The 17,505-nt window shown below is 42.7% G+C and overlaps 1 protein-coding gene across 1 annotated transcript in view; it reads left to right on the top strand.

The window, feature by feature from the left end:
* Positions 1–17,505, top strand: part of arap2 (ArfGAP with RhoGAP domain, ankyrin repeat and PH domain 2) — a 197,589-nt gene that overhangs the window by 94,631 nt on the left and 85,453 nt on the right. Inside the window, exons 13-15 of the mRNA XM_080451401.1 lie at positions 407–492; positions 2,266–2,448; positions 13,040–13,214. Coding sequence (XP_080307527.1) covers positions 407–492; positions 2,266–2,448; positions 13,040–13,214 — 444 coding nt within the window. The remainder of the gene's footprint in view (positions 1–406; positions 493–2,265; positions 2,449–13,039; positions 13,215–17,505) is intronic.

Genomic DNA, 17,505 nt, shown 5'->3' with positions numbered 1-17,505 from the left:
GGGTGCGGGTGCGAGTGCGTGGGGGTGTGTGTGTGTGTGTGTGTGTGTGTGTGGGTGTGTTTGTGTGTGCGCATGTGTGCGTGCGCTTGCAAGTATGTTTATATTCAAATGTACGTCTGTACATTATTCTTGTGCATAATTATTACTTGTGCGTTTGTGTGTGCATTCATGGTTGTCGGTGTGCCATAGTGCGTGCGCGCGTGTGTGTGTGTGTGTGTGTGTGTGCGTGTGCGTGTTTGTGTGCGCGTGTTTGTGTGTGTACCTGCAAGTATGTTTATATTCAAATGTACATCTGTACACTATTCATTTCTTGCGCATAATTATGACTTGTGTGTTTGTGTGTGCATTCATGGTTGTCGGTGTGCCATAATGCTAATGCTTCTCTCTGTGTGTGTGTGCGCATTAGGGCAGCATCGCTCGCTGGGTCCCAGCATTTCCAAAGTGCGGAGCTTGAAGTTGGACATCAGCGTGTGGAGCAATGAGCTGGTGGAGGTACAGTACAGAACAGAACCATGTACACTATATGCTGAACAAAGGCCTTTATGTCATCTTTGCACAAAGAACTGCAGCCACTTTGTCTTTTGAAAGTGGCTTAAGTTCCATTCATTAAAAAGAGTCACATAAAGTTATATGAATTGTGTGGATATTTCACACAAGTATAGTGTCTTAACAAAATATTAAAACAATTAAAAACTCAGTATTAAAACTCAGTATTAGTCTGCCCTCAATTAATCTATTCGAACAATATTATTTACAGTCTACTCTAGAAAGCTAAATATTTTTGTTTCAAATAACCACATTAACCCTGGTGTCCCTATTTTGGACACATTCTTTCTTTTTTTTTTCAAGATTTGTTATACATTTTTAACATTTAAATTAGCATTATAATTATATTGTTTTCTTCTGAAAATAGCAGGTCTACAAGATCCCAACAAGTCGCGTGCAGTGCATTGTGAGATTTTACATGCGCTATTTTCGCTATTTGTCATTCGATGAAGTATAGGGCTTAACCACTATATTACCTTACTTGGTTGGACTGGGTATACAATGCATCGTGTTGTGACCATGTAGATATGCTATTTCTGTCGAACGTTTGCCTATTTTCTCCAACTGTTCGCCTATTATGATGCCATGCCCAGAATAGGGAAGCTAGGGTTCACGTGGATTTAAGTGGTTAATGACTGCTTCCAGAAGATGACAGAAATCAGCCGCTATTGTTCGCTTGACAAGTCGTGGCCCAGGCACTGTATTTTCTTAGTAGCTATGCTTGGCAGCAGCACAGTACCAAAGGGCCAGGCCAGATGTGCTTAAGAGCTGGTGGTGGTATGCGCTCGGCTCAAGGGCATGCAGATTTAGCGCAGAGTCCCTAATCAATTCTATTCTTTTGACTCTACGCCCTCGCACGGGTCAGTGCGTGCATGCTACTGCCTCTCCCTCGGCTGCCTGGTCCCCCCAAAATTGAACCGGCAACCCTCCTGACGCCGTGCCGGCCGGCTCTTCTAACCTCAAGGCTACAGACGTCCTCTGTAAAATAGTCTTTTGGTGATTGTTGTGTCTAGTTTAATACAGTAGCTTCTGCACGGGGCCAAAATAGAACAGGGGTCATTTTTCTTGTTGTGCTAGTGTCGTCATGGAATATGCATGAGTTCGCTGTGTTCAGTATTAACCGCATTAATGATTTCCTGAGTGTGTGCCAGTTGCAGAGTTCAACTCTTGCTGAAGCTTGTTTACACTTTGTCGTACGATGGTGCCGCGCCACGTTGTGAGCTTATTATAGATGTATTTTCGAGCCTCGACGCCGCCATACTCATAACATTCCACCTGAATGCCAGGGAGACCGGCCATAGAGACATATTAGCCTTTGCTCTTGGTTTGATACATGTGTGATGGCCCCAATTCTTAGCGATTATTCTATCAATTACGTTTTCCATAAATCGAATAATCGAGAAGTGTGTTTTTTTTTGTATCCACAATTCTATTAACCTTTGTCTGACAACGGTGTCACGCAATAACAGTGAAAATAGCTGATGTACAAGCTCGCATCTTGACGCGCTGTGAGCCTGTAGATCGACTATTTTCACTGTTTTTGAAACTTTTAGAAGTTTTTGGAAGCTTTTCGTCTACAATGACATTCCCAATTTACTGAAATTAGGGATCGGTTATTTTATTAAATTATTGATATTTTTTATAATCGATGTAATCAATATGTTAGATTAACTGGAACCCACCTTGGTGTGACCTCCTGACCTCTTTGATCTCCCGCAGCTCTTCCTGGAGGTGGGCAACAAGAACGCCAACAGTTTCTGGGCCGCCAGTCTGCCACTGGAGGAGGAGCTTCACATGGGGGCGTCGGCCGAGAAGCGGGCCACCTTCCTTCGCAGGAAGTACCGAGAGAGGAAGTACTGCAGGGTCCTGGAGGCCTGTCACCACCAGGAGGAGCTCAACCAGGTACAACCACACATACTGTGTTCACAGTATAACACCAGTTCAGTCAGATAACTCAAGGATAGATTGAGACCATTAACTCTCTCAGTGCCAAGAGTATTTTCATAAAGTACTCCCCCAGTGCCAGCAATTTGCGTTTTTTTTAATTTTTTAATTTTTTAATTTTTCATTCAAATAAATGATCTGATTGGGTTTTTAAACCCATAATACAGTTCTACCAGTAGAGAGCAACAAATCGACACATTGATGATCTCGCTGGCTCACTCGCCCCCTCCCAAACAGGCTCACGTCACATCCGGTCATAACCGGATGTTGACATTTTTGACAATCGTTGATCGGGCTAAATTACGATGTGATACACGGCTACGATGACTGATCGTCACCCAGACCAAAGAGAGTAGACGTGGACCTCTCCGTTTGTTTTTTATACCGTGTGAAAAACCGTGACTTTCCCTATTCTGGCCGAAAATGACCGCGGGAAAAAAATTTGAGAACCGGAAACGGAATCTGCGTCATGAAACCGGAACCCAATGAGTCTGAAGGAGTCAGGAAGCGAAAGTGATCATGAAAAATAAACAGAATAGCGCGACCACAGTCAAAAGTAAAAACTCGGGATTTCTCGTGCTGGCACTGAGGGTACTCGGGAAAAACTCGGGATATCTCGGGGCGTGACACTGAGAGAGTTAATAGTTTTCTGAAAATGTTTATGTTGCTATATCAGTGGTTCTCAAACTTTTTCATGCCCAAAATTACGGTATATGTATTTTGGCCACGGACCCCCATCTCAAAATATTTTGTTCCAGGGGCCCCTAGAAGCAAAACATTTAGTAAAAAATATATATATTCAAAGATTTGCAGATATACAAGCTCATGGCACGGCACGATGAGCTTGTATATCTGCTATTTTTGTATATAAGTATAAAATAATGTTTAAAGTGGTTAAAATAAAAAATGACACAGATGCTTTCCTGGTTTAAATGTTTTAAAAATACAGGGCGGGGCCGGCCAGCAAGTTCGGCCTCGGGCCAATTATTTTCTTAGCCATAGATCACAGGCCAGAACATTATCAAATGTTAATTTAGGAAATTGATCGTTTTTTTTCATTTATCTTTATTTTTTTACTGGAACTCCGGCTTATAAGACAAAGGTATAAGACAAAGGCTACATTTGTGGGAGTGCAGAGTCTGGATCAAAATAAATGAGCTGCATTGGTGGCATAATAAACTGTACTTTCCATTATTACTGTGAATAATAAATGTGTGGACATGTAGCCGAGCCTAACTCACTCTAATAATGATTTGTCATACCTTTTATTCTCATAATTATTACCCCCTCCTCCCAGATGTCACATTATTACTGGATTGATTGTTTGCGTTCTGGGGCACTCTAGGCTACGTGTGCAGCATGCTTGAGGGAGAAGTTGGCTAAAGTTAACACTGCCGCTAGTTAGCAAGAGAAAAATAGCACTATCCAGATAAAAAACTTCCCTGGCCTTGCATGTGTTGACCTTTTGGTAGTTAGTTTAAAACTACTCTTAAAATGTCTGAGGTTTGTGAATGGCAGCAGGTGTAGCCAATACATTATTGATCGCTGGTATAAGCAGGTCTGAGACCCAAGGCGTGCTCTGCCTGACTTGTGCATTGGCTACTGGCTACAGCAGTGTTTCTCAAACGGTTTAATATCAAGGACCCCCATTACCCTGACAGTGTAAAAATGGAAGGAACTCCCTGAGGTGGGTCCCTGGACCCCACTTTTAGAACCAAGACAAAAAAATAATCCCCCTCTTTTTTTGTTGGACTGAAGAGGGTCTTGAAAGTGTGGCTCACTGAGTCTATGGCGAATGGCTGAGTTTCCACCTGCGTCAGCATTTACGCAGATCAGCCTCTCATATTGTTTTGTGTGTGTGTGTGTGTGTGTGTGTGTGTGTGTGTGTGTGTGTGTGTGTGTGTGTGTGTGTGTGTGTGTGTGTGTGTGTGTGTGTGTGTGTGTGTGTGTGTGTGTGTGTGTGTGTGTGTGTGTGTGTGTGTGTGTGTGTGTGTGTGTGGTTGGGGGGGGGGGTTCTCGGGGAGAAATGGAGGAGAAGGAGAGAGTGAGAGGGAAAGGACAGAAGCGATATCCTGGCTAAGTGGAAAAGTGGATTAGTGTCCACAACAGAAACGCTTGGGTCGGTTCTCTTGTGGCTTTGCCGGATTGTTCGTGTGTGTGTGCGCGTGTGTGTGTGCTCGTGCGTTTACATGTGGAAGTGTACACGTGTGCCTGCAACATGGCTCTCTTCTGGAAATGTGTGAATTTGCCACCAGGGTTAATGGTGTGGTGTAGGTGTGAGAACAAGGAAAAGAGTGGTTGCTTAGCAAGATGGCTCTGGCCTGAGAGAGAGAGAGAGAGAGACTGGAGTCCATAGGCGAGTTGAAGGCGGAGGTGTTAACTTTCTCACCTTCTTGCTGAGTCGTTCTTTATAGGAGGAGATCAGCGGCTTTGGCGGGGATCAGTGTGTCACAGTCATCATGCACCGCACGACTCGCCATCCTGTGTGTATGTGTATCCAAGTGCACCAGGAGTCAAGTATTGCTTTTGTGTGTGTGTGTGTTTGCGTGGGCATGCATGCGTGTGTGTGTGCGTGGGGTGCAACAGTTAATCAAATCTAATCGATTTAAATCATTTATCGTTTTTTTTGCACGACCCGGTTGTACCACAAAGAATAAAATAGGGCTTAAGTAGTTCGTCAGACTAATCAATTTAGTCCATTATAAATCTGTTGTCTGTCTGTGTGTGTGTGTTTGTGTGTGTGTGTGTGTGTGTGTGTGTGTGTGTGTGTGTGTGTGTGTGTGTGCGTGCGTGCGTGCGTTTGGCTGTTCTGATTCATGTTCCGTGTATCTCTGGAGTTGTGTCATCATCTCCATTTTAACTGGCTTCCTCGTAGTTCCATAGAAACCATGGAATTACTTTCACCATTCTGTTTCCAATATAGGGCTTTTCATACACATGTCAAATCCTTAGTGTTCATTTAAATGGGAGAATGTAGAAATGGACCCAAAGTACGGGTCCATTTGGGTCCTTTTTCGACACTCTCACAGTTAAATTAACACTAACAATTTGACTGTGTATTATTCTCTCTCTCTCTCTCTCTCTCTCTCTCTCTCTCTCTTTCTCTCCTCTCTCTCTCTCTCTCTCTCTCTCTCTCTCTCTCACACACACACAGTCCCATGCTCCCCATTAGAAGCTTATATCCCATTGACCTCCACAAAGTCTCCGCAGGCCACATGACCTAGAGAGGGGGGTGTCAAAGGACTTGCTTAGACCACTGTACCACACACACACACACACACACACACACACACACACACACACACACACACACACACACACACACACACACACACACACACACACACACACACACACACACACACAGTGGAACCCTCCAGTGGCTGCAGTAATTGCTGTGACATAGAAGGTCATTTGTGGAGATGATACAGAATAAGGACAGGCTGCATGGGACTGCTGTGCCATAATCTGACCTAGACTAGACTTGTGTGGGCGTGTGTCTGTGTGTGTGTGTGTTTTAGTGATGTGCAGGTCTTTTTTTTGACCCGCACCGCAGTTATCGCAGTTATTAATAATTTGAACCACACCAACCTGTTTCACCGCATCCATTTTAAAAAGCCGACCCGCCACCCCTCAACCGCGGGTTAACCATGGACCCTGTGGTTACTAATTAGAAAGTATTTGACCGGACACTGCCTGTAAATAGGGTGGGAAATTATGGTTCAAAAGCACACTTTTGATGACCATGACGATTGTGCATTAGTGGGATTTGTAAGGAGAAATATGAGAGTAACTGTTCCTCAGGTGACTGAGACTGACAGTGCAGGACACTACATGTTCAGTCAGTCGACCACTATAGAGAGAGATGTAAATAGTGTTGTTGCATTAACCCATTAAGACCTGAGGCCGATTCTACAAATGTCTTCTAAATCCTAACAGGTTTCTGAAAAACGTATATTGCTATATCAGTGGTGCTCAAACGTTTTCATGTCAAGGACCCCCACAATGATATGTATTTGGCCGCTGACCACCATCTCAAAATATTTTGTTTGAGTTAACAATGTTCGATTAAAAAACTATAGCCAAAGAATAACTTAGTATGTAGGTCTACTTAGTTACTTTCCACCACTGTTCTCCTCCATCTTCATCAAATCATCAAATGAGAGGATATCTTTAGGAAGAATGGAGTTCCATCCCTCTATAGAGTTCCAGAGACTTGTACAATCTACAGTATGTCAAGGTGCACTGAACTTGAAGCTGTTCTGGTGACTCGTGGTGGCCTAACACCTTACTAAGACACTTTGTTATGTTTTTTTCCTTTAAAGTGTCACCTTTCTGTTCTTCTATGTAGAGAGAGAGAAAGAGAGAGAGAGATTGATCCCGTCTGCCGGTATTTCAGTGGTGACTCTGCCACGCAGGTCTACTATCGATTTGAGTTCTTCAAGCCTTTTGTGCAGAAACTGTTTGTGTAAATAGCTGGAGAACAAACAAATAATGGAATGGAAAAAAAGTACATATTTGTAGACATCTTTATCTTTATCTCGGGGGGGACGGGGGGGACAGGGCAGGTTCTATTGACAGAGTGTGTGTGTGTGTGTGTGCATGTGTGTGCGCGCGCATGCGTGTGTAGGGACAGGTTGGTGGACAGGTTATATTGACAGACCGTGTTTGTGCGTGTGTGTGTGTGGGGGACTGGTTACATTGACAAACTGTGTGTGTGTGTGTCTTTGTGTACATGGTGTTTTGCGCCTCGCTTCCAGACGGGTCGGGGACTGTTTAGTGTCAGATCGATGCCGCGCTCCAACCGGCTCTGATGAGACGCAGGGCTTGTTCACTGGAGTCAACTCCCTCTGATGGTCTCTGTCCTGTTAACCCTTTAAAGACCTGAGGCCCCATTCTACACAGAAAACCGTTTTCTGAAAAACGTTTGTCGCCATGATATCAGTGGTTCTCAAACCTTTTCATGTCAAGGACCCCCAAAGTGTTATATGTATTTCGCCGTGGACCCCCATCTGAAAATGTTTTGTTCCAGGGACCCCCCTGCAGAAGCAAAGATTGGAGTTGAAAATATATATATTTTTTTGTCACACATTTAATTTTTTTTTTTTTCAAAAATAGCAGATATACAAGCTCATAGCGCGGAATAAAGTGAGGCGCTATGAGCTTGTATATCTGCTATTTTTGAATAGCCAAAGTGTGAGACAATGGTTAAAGTGGTTAAAATCTAAAATTACACCGATGACTTCCCGGTTTTAATGAGTTAACTGACTGCATGTGGCGAGGCAGATTGATCATTTATTATTGAACTGCACACTTGTTTAGTACGATTTTGCCAGTCTACCCACTGTTGAACTTCCCTCCTAAACCACATGAACCCTTCCATCCCTATTCTACGAATCTCATAATAGGCCAACGTTCAGAAAATAACCTAATCTACCCGGTCACGCGACGGGTCACGTTGCCCATTTTCGGGGAAGACGTTTGGTGAAGAGGGAAGGGGGGCAAGTATAGACCCCAGAGGGACCCCGGTCAACAAAGTATAAATGGTTTAAGTGGTTAACTCATTCAGTGCCTGACTTATTTCTGTGCCAGAGCCAAAATTCATTGTAAAAAAAAAGTGCTTAGGAGCCGAGATACAGCCTTTTTCAGTAAGAAGTTAAACAAGAAGTGAATGGAGCAGAACATTTTCAAATCACGATATCTTGGGTTCTGATTTTTTTTTCTCCAAAATAAATAATAATATATATATACCGGTGTGTATATATATATATTTTTTAATTATTATTATTTTTTTTTACGTCTTAGACGTCCAGTGGCACAGGGCTTATGATACAACAGACGTCCAGTGGCTCTGAATGCTTCACAAGCCTTTTTTATTATTATTATTATTCATACATTTATATTTTTCATTTATGTACATTTATGTGTTTTAACTATAGCCGTACTCATTCAATTCTGAACCGATTCTTAAAATTTAAAATTCTCTATTAGCTGTGAAGGGTATTCTTTCATGTCTATCAGTCATGATTTATTTCGCTATCAAACAATATCAAGCAAAATCACAAAATCGTCTGAGTTTTTTTCTTTTTTCTTCGTCCCAGAAGTGGGAGGGATATCACCCAAACTCTCCAAACCCCGGACATTTGAAGGATTTTATGAAACCCCCCCAGACAGCCCCCCAAAAGAGGACATGTCCGGGGAAAAGAGGACGTATGGCTACCCTGCATGAATGATGTAATTCAGAGTCAGACATACTCTGTAATATACGGTGGCTGTTATAAGCAGCAGTGCCGTGCGGGACTGCTGCGGGGGGTGGGGGGTCTGGGGACTGTAAGAGCAAAAAGAGGGGGGGGTCTGGATTTAATTCATAAATGTTTAATCATCCTGGCGCTTCGTTCACTATTTCAGGAATAAATGGCTTTGCACAAAATGTCCTAAGACATCCTAGAAGGGGTGCCCAAAGAAATCTTAAGCAGGAACTGAGTTATTGACTAAATTGAAAATGGCCGCCTACAGTGTTATCTATTGACTCAAAAGACAACTAAAGAATCTCATAAAAGCATACAATTTGGCATACATGTCCCTTGGGTCATCCCAAGACATCCCAGAAGGGGTGCCCAAAAAAATCTTAAACAGGAAGTGAGTCATTGACAAAATTGAAAATGACCGCCTACAGTGTTGTCGATTGACTCAAAAGACAACTAAAGAATCTCATAATGGCATACATGTCCCTTGGGTCATCCTAAGACATCCTAGAAGGGGTGCCTGAAATTATCTGAAACAGGAAGTGAGTTATTGACTAAATTGAAAATGGCTGTGTACAGTCTTGACAGATGATGCAAAAGACACTCATAAAAAATAATCTCATAAAAGCATGAAATTTGGTACAAATGTCCCTTGGGTGATCTGAATGCATCCTAAGGGGTGCCAAAAAAAGTTTGAATAGTCTCTCAATGGAAAACACTCCTCCCACACGGGCTGCACTGCTACAATATTCAAATCGAGCAGCCAATCTAGCATTTGGTCCAGAAGCCTGAAAGCTATGCAATCTCTACCATCTCCTGACAAATAAATTAAAGTCGCTGATTCGTGGACACCTTTATGGACACTCTTGCCAGAGGCTGCTTAAGTTTGTAGAGAACTCAAGTGTGGCTGCAAAGCTGAGCCCTTCTGTTCGAGAAAGTGTAGATGCCGGGATGCTGGGTTACCTTGCAGAGCATTATGCCAATGTGCTGGTAATTGCGAAATGGAACACATGAATACATGTAGTTACTAAACACTAATCACAAAAAAACAGTAATGATCAAGAAGAAAATACATGAGAAGATAGAGTGTAAAACAAGCAAGAAGATGTAGAGTGCAAAATAAATAAGATGCAGAGAGTAAAATAAGAATATGCAGAGTAAGATAAGATGCAGAGTAAAATAAATGAGAATATGCAGAGAGTTAGATAAATAAAGAAGATTCAAAGAGTACAATAAAAAAATTATGCAGAAAGTAAAATAAATAAGTGATGTAGAAATGAAAACAGAAGGTAGACTACAAAATACGGCAAGTTATGCACTGCATAACCTGTCGTATTGAGTCTGCATAATATGCAGACTGCCATGGTGTCACAGTCCGCTCCTCGGGCTGTGGACGATGACTTTATTATTCGGACCTTGAATGCCCTTATATGGTGTTGGACTCCTATGGGCTGTTCTTTAGGCCTGGTTAGGCCGTTCTTTATATTCTGCATTTGTATTGTAACTCTGTTGCCCTGGCCTTGGTTTTCCGTACTCTTGTTTTGTAGTAGTGTTTCCTGTCTGCCTTGTTTACTGTTTCCTGTCTTGTCTCACCTCCCTGTGATTATTGTAAACCTAGTCACCTGTGCTCCTTGCCTGTTAGCCTATCCTGTGTTGATTGCCTGTTGTGTTCACCTGCGTCCTGTTAATCCCCTGTCTATTTAAGTCCTGTGTTTGATTCAGTTCCCTGTTGGTTCGTTGCTTACAGTCGTGTGAGTTATTTGTTAGTCCTTGCCTAGTTGATGCTTTGTACTTAGTTCATGCACCTAGCTTTCCCAGTTTAGTTTCCCCTGTACGTCCTCCTTATTCTGACTGCTTACTTGTGTATCGACTCTGCCTGTACCTGGACTTTGATTACTGCCTACTCCCTTTGTTTGGTGTTAATAAACACTTTAATTTGAGCTACGCTGCCTCTGCCTCTCATCTTGCACTTGGGTCCTACACCTCCAGAACCACACCGTGACACATGGTCAACTGTTTAAACAGCCATTTAGAATTTCTTCAACATGGTCCCTTCCTAAAAAGTTTAATAAACAAGCAAACAAATAAATAACCCCTTCTAGGATATATTAAGAAGCACTCAATGTACGTACCAAATTATACACTTTTATGACGTCCCCTTATGTTTTCTTTTGTGTCAACTGCTTTTAGGCGGTCACTTCCTGTTTAAAACCTTTTTGGGCACCCCTTGTAGGATGCGTTCAGATCACCCAAGGGACATTTGTACCACATTTCATGCTTTTATGAGATTCTGTAGGTATCTTGCATCATCTTTCAACACATTAGGCGGCCATTTTCAATTTAGTCAATAACTCACTTCCTGTTTCAGATTATTTTTGGCACCCCTTCTAGGATGTGTTAGGATGACCCAAGGGACATATGTGCCAAATTGTATACTTTTTGGAGATTCTATAGGCTTTTTGAGTCAATCGCCAACACTGTAGGCGGCCATTTTCAATTTAGTCAATAACTCACTTCCTGTTGAAGACTTTTTTGGGCACCCCTTCTAGGATGTCTTAGGATGACCCAAGGGACATGTGTGACGCATTTTATACTTTTTGGAGATTCTTTAGTTGTCTTTTGAGTCAATCGACAACACTAGGCGGCCATTTTCAATTTGGTCAATAACTCACTTCCTGTTTCAGATTTTTTTGGGCTCCCCTTCTAGGATGTCTTAGGATGACCCAAAGGACATGTGTGCCACATTTTATGCTTTTTGGAGATTATTTTGGTGTCTTTTGAGTCAACGGTCAACAGTTTAGGTGGCCATTTTGGATTTTGTCCATAACTCACTTCCTGTTTAAGATTTTTTTGGGCACCCCTTTTAGGATGTTTTAGGATGACCCAAGGGACATCTGTATCAAATTTCATGCTTTTATCCGCCGCGTAACGATTTTTCACTTAGTACCCCCTACTATCTTCAACCTTTTCAGGCCAGGGACCCCCAAACTGATGGGATGATGGAGCAGGGACCCTCTACCTCGTAGGGTAGGGGGGGCTACCACATATATCATGTATTTATGGATAAAATTGTGTTTTATGTATAATGTATGTATAAACATGAAAAAAATGGTTGCCTGCTCCTACGTTTGTCCCAGTAGTAGCCATGGTTCACATGATGCTCGTCTGTCACAAGCGTCATGGTGCTACTTGTTCCTGTCTTTTGAAAATTTTACATTTACAACCAGTACATCTACATAAACATTCAGATTTCAAATATAAAGTGCTGACCCCACGGCCACGGATGTTACAAGTTAAAGCTCACAGGTCTAAGTACCCGTATCTTCCGTATTGTTCAATAAAATAAAATTTATTCGATCACCGGCCATTTCCTTTATTTATTTTTTTCAAAGTAATGTATCAGGGTGCAATACACCTCCCAACCGATAGGGGCGCGTATTTGAAAGCATATGGAGAAGACTTGGAGAAAATGGCCGCGATCGGAGGATACAGGTACTTAGACCCGTGCACTTTAACTTGTAACATCCGTGGCCGGGGGGGAGCACTTTATATTTGAAATCTGAACGTTTATCTAGATGTGCTGGTTGTGAATGTAAAATGTTCAAAAAACAGGAACAAGTAGCGCCATGACATTCATGGTATGACAGTCGTGTTTCAGGGCTATCCCAGTAAGTGTGCAAAAGGACCTTTCTCTACAAAATATGTATAAACATACCATGTTATTGTGCATTCAATACTAAGCTATTGAAATATGTCATGTTTAATGACAAATTGACATAAAAAATAATAATATTTATCAACAACAATCAACAACAATTTCGCGGACCCCCTGCAGTACCTCCGCGGACCCCCTAGGGGTCGCAGACCCCCTGTTGAAGACTCTATGCTCTATACTCTACTTACAAGTGAAAGTCCGTTATTCAAAATATACCAGAGTAAAATTGGCATCAAAATATACTTAAAGGACCAAAAGTACTCAATATGCAGAATGAAAGTTTTCAAATGCCTAAAATGTTTTAAAATATTTTGAAAATGCAGATCTACAAGTTCACAACACGTCGCACCGCGACGTGTTGTAAGCTTGTAGATCGGCTATTTTCAGCCAAAGTATACAGTATAGCCGAAGTATACAGTATAGGGCTGAAGTAACTAGTAACAAGTACGTTTTCAAATAATTGTATTGGAGTAAAAAGTAGAAGTATTGAAATATGGAAATACTCCAGTAAAGTAAAAGTAAAAATTGTACTTGAGTAAATGTACTATTACTTTACACCACTGGTGTGTGTGTGTGTGTGCGTGTGCAGGCGCTGTGCTCGGCGGTGGTTACGTCTGACATGCTACCCTCCATGGCGCTGGTGTTCAGCGGGGCCGACGTCATGTGCGCCACCGGAGACCCGGAGTTCTCCACGCCCTACCTGCTGGCACAGCGGGCCGGCCAGAGACTGCAGATGGAGTTCCTGCACCACAACAAGCTCTCCGGTAAGGCTCGCCTTTTGGTTATAGCATTGCTGTTGGGCAGAAATCTCTTATCTCTCCATATTCTAACTTGTGTTTTTTCGTAAATAAACGCCCTACTTTGTCGTGCAAAAGTATCAAAAGTATAGCATATCTGCCAGCTGGTAACACGGCGTAACGCGGCGCAACACGGCGCGTTTTGAGCTTCTAGATCTGCTGCTTTTGCTATTTTTGAATTTGAATCCTGAAAAGTACAGTTCCTGAAATCCTGAAAAGTACAGTAACAGTTTTGGACGAATACAATAACGCTCGCCCCAAAACACGCTCGCCCCGGGTCAAATCCGGCAACCTCGGGAACGGTCGCCACCAGCTATTCATAAACGTAACTTCAGTAAAACTATGCCTAACCCTAACCTTATTCCTAACCTTAACCTCAGCAAAACAAATACAAGAATATACAAGAACCGCTGGAGGCGAGTGCTCCGTGAAAATAAATGGGGGCGAGTGTGTTTTTGGGTGAGTCTTCCGGTCGTTTTTGGACATGCGTATGAGATTTCCACTGGACGGACACGCTATGAGTGTTGGGTGGGGGGGTATTCGTTCAAGCCTCCTTATAGCCACTAATGCTAAAAGTCGTTTGCTAGAAGGTGGGAGCATCTGGGTATGTGTGCATGTCCATGTGTGTATAATGTGTGTGGACTTTCCTCACATTTAACCCACTCAATCCGGGAATCCGCATCTCTGTCATTTTAGATTTTTTTTGGGCTATTCAAATATTTGGTGCCGCGCTATGAGCTTTAAAAATCGTGAAATTCTGTTCAAATCTTTGAATATATTTATATGTTTTTTAAAGCGTACATTTGTAAAACAGTTAGTTCCAGGGACCCCCAGAAGCAAAGATTTGAGTTATAAATGTACGCTTTAAAAAATATATATATTCAAAGATTTGCAGAACTTTTCACGTTTTTTTAAAAATAGCAGATCTACAAGTTTTTATCTAGAAATCTGAAGTGACAGAGATGTGTTCCCGTATTGAATGGGTTAAGTGTATATGTATTCTTTGTTCGTTAACGATGCTAGGGTAGGGGGGAAAAAATACGGTTCTATGTACAGGAACGTTGCCATGGCTGAAAAACCATCTGGCCAAGGCGTCGGACGGACAGCTCCCCTTTGTGCTGCTGAAGAAAGAAAACACCTTGGAGTCTGAAAAAGCTAATGTATTCTATTCTCCCTTTTCAACACTGCCAGGCCTGACATTGTCAGATAAATCTGAAAAAGGGCCCTTTTTAACCCATTAAGACCGCAAGAACGCATCTGTGTCGTTTTAAGATTTATTTGGCTATTTAAAAATAGCAGATCTACAAGCTCATAGCGAGCTTGTAGATCTGCTATTTTTTGAAAAAACTAAGTTGTGAAAATGTGTGCAAATCTTTGAATATACAGTATATAAATACATTTAACTCAAATCTTTGCTTTTGGGGGTCCCTGGAACCAAATATTTTAAGATGGGGGTCCGTGGCCAAATATATATAATGTTAGGAGTCCTTGACACAAAAAACTGTTAGGATTTAGAAGACATTTGTAAAATCCCCCAGAATCAAAGATTAGAATTATAAATGTTCGCTTAGAAAAAATTATATATATATATATATATATATATATATATATATATATATATATATATCCAAAGATGTGCACAAATTGTCATGATTTTTCAAAAATAGCAGATCTGCAAGCTCATATGAGCTATGAGCTTGTAGATCTGCTATTTTTTAATAACCAAAGAAATCTAAAAATGACACAGATGCGTTCCCGGTCTTAATGGGTTAAACTAGACGTTAGGCGTGCGTGTGTACGGGGACGCGTGTGCACGTGTGTGAATTGTTTTCCCCTGACGAAACTTTTTTTGCCTCTGCAAATTTCCAGCCTGTTGTTTTTATACTTTCTACAAACCAATCATGTTTTAGAAATCGCACTCGGCCGCACCGCGGCACCTATAAAAGCTCAGCGGGAGACTTTCTCCACTGGTTCTTGTTTAAGAAAACTCAACACATTTTAATGGGCGCCTGTTTGAGGGAAGAAACGCAATTTGTATTTTTTTTTCCTGTCATATTTCGCTTTGTGTTCTTTTCCCCTTTCATTCTTTCTCCCTATCCCTGCTCCCCCAATTCTTTAACTTTTTTCCCTCCCTCTTCGTTTACCCTACTCTCTCTCTTGTTTTAAAATGTATTTACTCGCGGCAGCCATTTTGCTCTTACTTCATACACGGAGGCGGGAGACCTTCCCCCCCAGTGGGAATGGGGTGGCGAGGGGGATGGGCCCCGGGGGGGGATGTTCTCCCTCCGAGTGTGAAGTAAGATTTGAATGGCTGTCATGTGCAGCCGTCTGCATCGGGGGGACATGTTACAGATGTGCTGTGTAGTGTAGATTCCCCAGGTGGATGTCCGGTGGTTAAACCCAGGTAGTGGGGGGGTGTGTGTGTGGGGGGTGATGATGATGATGATGATGAGACCATATGAAATGAAAGCAGCGAAGGAGCCTGTCTGTCTGCTCAGAGCATTTGGCGGGGGTGGGGTACTCTCTCTCTCTTAGGGACCCTGGTTTGCATAATGTATGTGTCACATCTGAGCACGCTCGCCCGCACCCAGCCTGTTAGGTCACTCCTTAATTGCTGCCATGGGTCACCTGGTCGCCCGGTAATGGTCTTTATTTTGGAGGTGCGCTGGAAAATAACACACACACACACACGCACACGCAAGCGCACGCGCACGTGCACACTCCCTTAAGCCTTGCCCTCATCAAAGTTTTGGGTAATGAAGCTTAAAAAAACATCTGTGTGTGTGTGAGGGGTGTGTGTGTGTGTGTGTGTGTGTGTGTGTGTGTGTGTGTGTGTGTGAGGTGTGTGCGTGTGTGCGTGTGTGTGCTCGCTCATCCATTCTTCATTATTGTTCAGCCTCATTATATATGTGCTTGACAGTTGCTTGAGAGTCTCCAGGAATGTATTCATACTTTTTCATTTGCCTTTTTGTTTTGTTTACCGTCAACTTTGGGTCCACAGCAGCTAGCATGCGGTTCACACTGTTACTGAAGCAGCACACAGCACACAGTAAGAGCCAACAGGGTGTGCGACTGACTGTGCGCACACACTGGAACACAACACAAAGCAACAGTCTATGAACCGACCTTACCGTGAAAATTATTCACTTTTTTTTAAACTTGAGTACAAGTATCGATACCACAATGTAGATGCGACAAATTGTGAGTTTCTAGATCGGGTATTTTCAAACAGCTGAACTATATAGGACTGAAGTGGTTAATGTGTGTTTTGTAATACTAATCGAAATGTACAACGTAACGTAAAGTTTTCAAATCATTGTAATGGAGTAAATAGTCAAATATTTTCCTCTGAGACGGAGCTGGAGGACGCAGCGCAGCGGAGACAAACCTGAATAGCTGATCGATCACACTCTCACAAAACGCAAAGTCTGAGTCAGAGACAGCGTTTGCTCATGTGTGCCTAAAACTACATGTTTTTGGGTGGAAATACAGTAGAAGCTTTGTGTGCTGTTTGTGTGAACGGTGGAACTAAGCTGTCAACGCAGCCCTCCCCCCCCCCCCCACACACACACACACACACACACACATTCACACACACACACCCCCACACACACACACACACACACACACACACACACACCGAACCCCTGTCTCCTCCCCTCCTCAGTGGCTCATTTGTAGCTCCTGTCCAACGTCTCCACAACAGTACACCAACATTAGGATAACCCCTGTGTCCCCGCTAGAGCTCTGCCACCTCATTAGCTGTGTGTGTGTGTGTGTGTGTTCGTGTGTGTGTGTGTGTGTGTGTGTGTGTGTGTGTGTGCGCGCGCGTGCATGCGCGCGCGTGCATGCGTGCGCGTTCACCAGCAGCCTCTATGGATCTCATTCTATGAGGCCAGATCAACACAGACACCTCCTCCCACGAAGGCCAGACTACCTTGGGATGCTCATTTGCATCTCCCCACCCTGGATGGATGTAATAAAAGGCAGCCAGCGGTGGCCACTCTTGTTGACTCTTACCGGAGGCCTCCAAGGGCAGTAGAGAGCGAAAAACTTTTCAAATGGCTGTAGTTTGTTTTTTTATGCCCCCTTTCTAATGGCCAGAAAAAATATAAAAATTAATGCCCCTGCTTTCGAGGCCCAATCCTGTCATGAGTCTGTATTGAGGATGGCCCTGAATTTATACTTGACCATAAGTCATTATATAATGCTATATAAAGCATTATTTAGGAGTTCTGACTATAATTATACAGCATTA

The sequence above is a fragment of the Gymnoscopelus braueri genome (assembly GCF_963280865.1).
Source record: "Gymnoscopelus braueri genome assembly, chromosome: 15".
Taxonomy (NCBI): domain Eukaryota; kingdom Metazoa; phylum Chordata; class Actinopteri; order Myctophiformes; family Myctophidae; genus Gymnoscopelus; species Gymnoscopelus braueri.
This window is presented reverse-complemented; position numbering and strand designations above follow the sequence as displayed.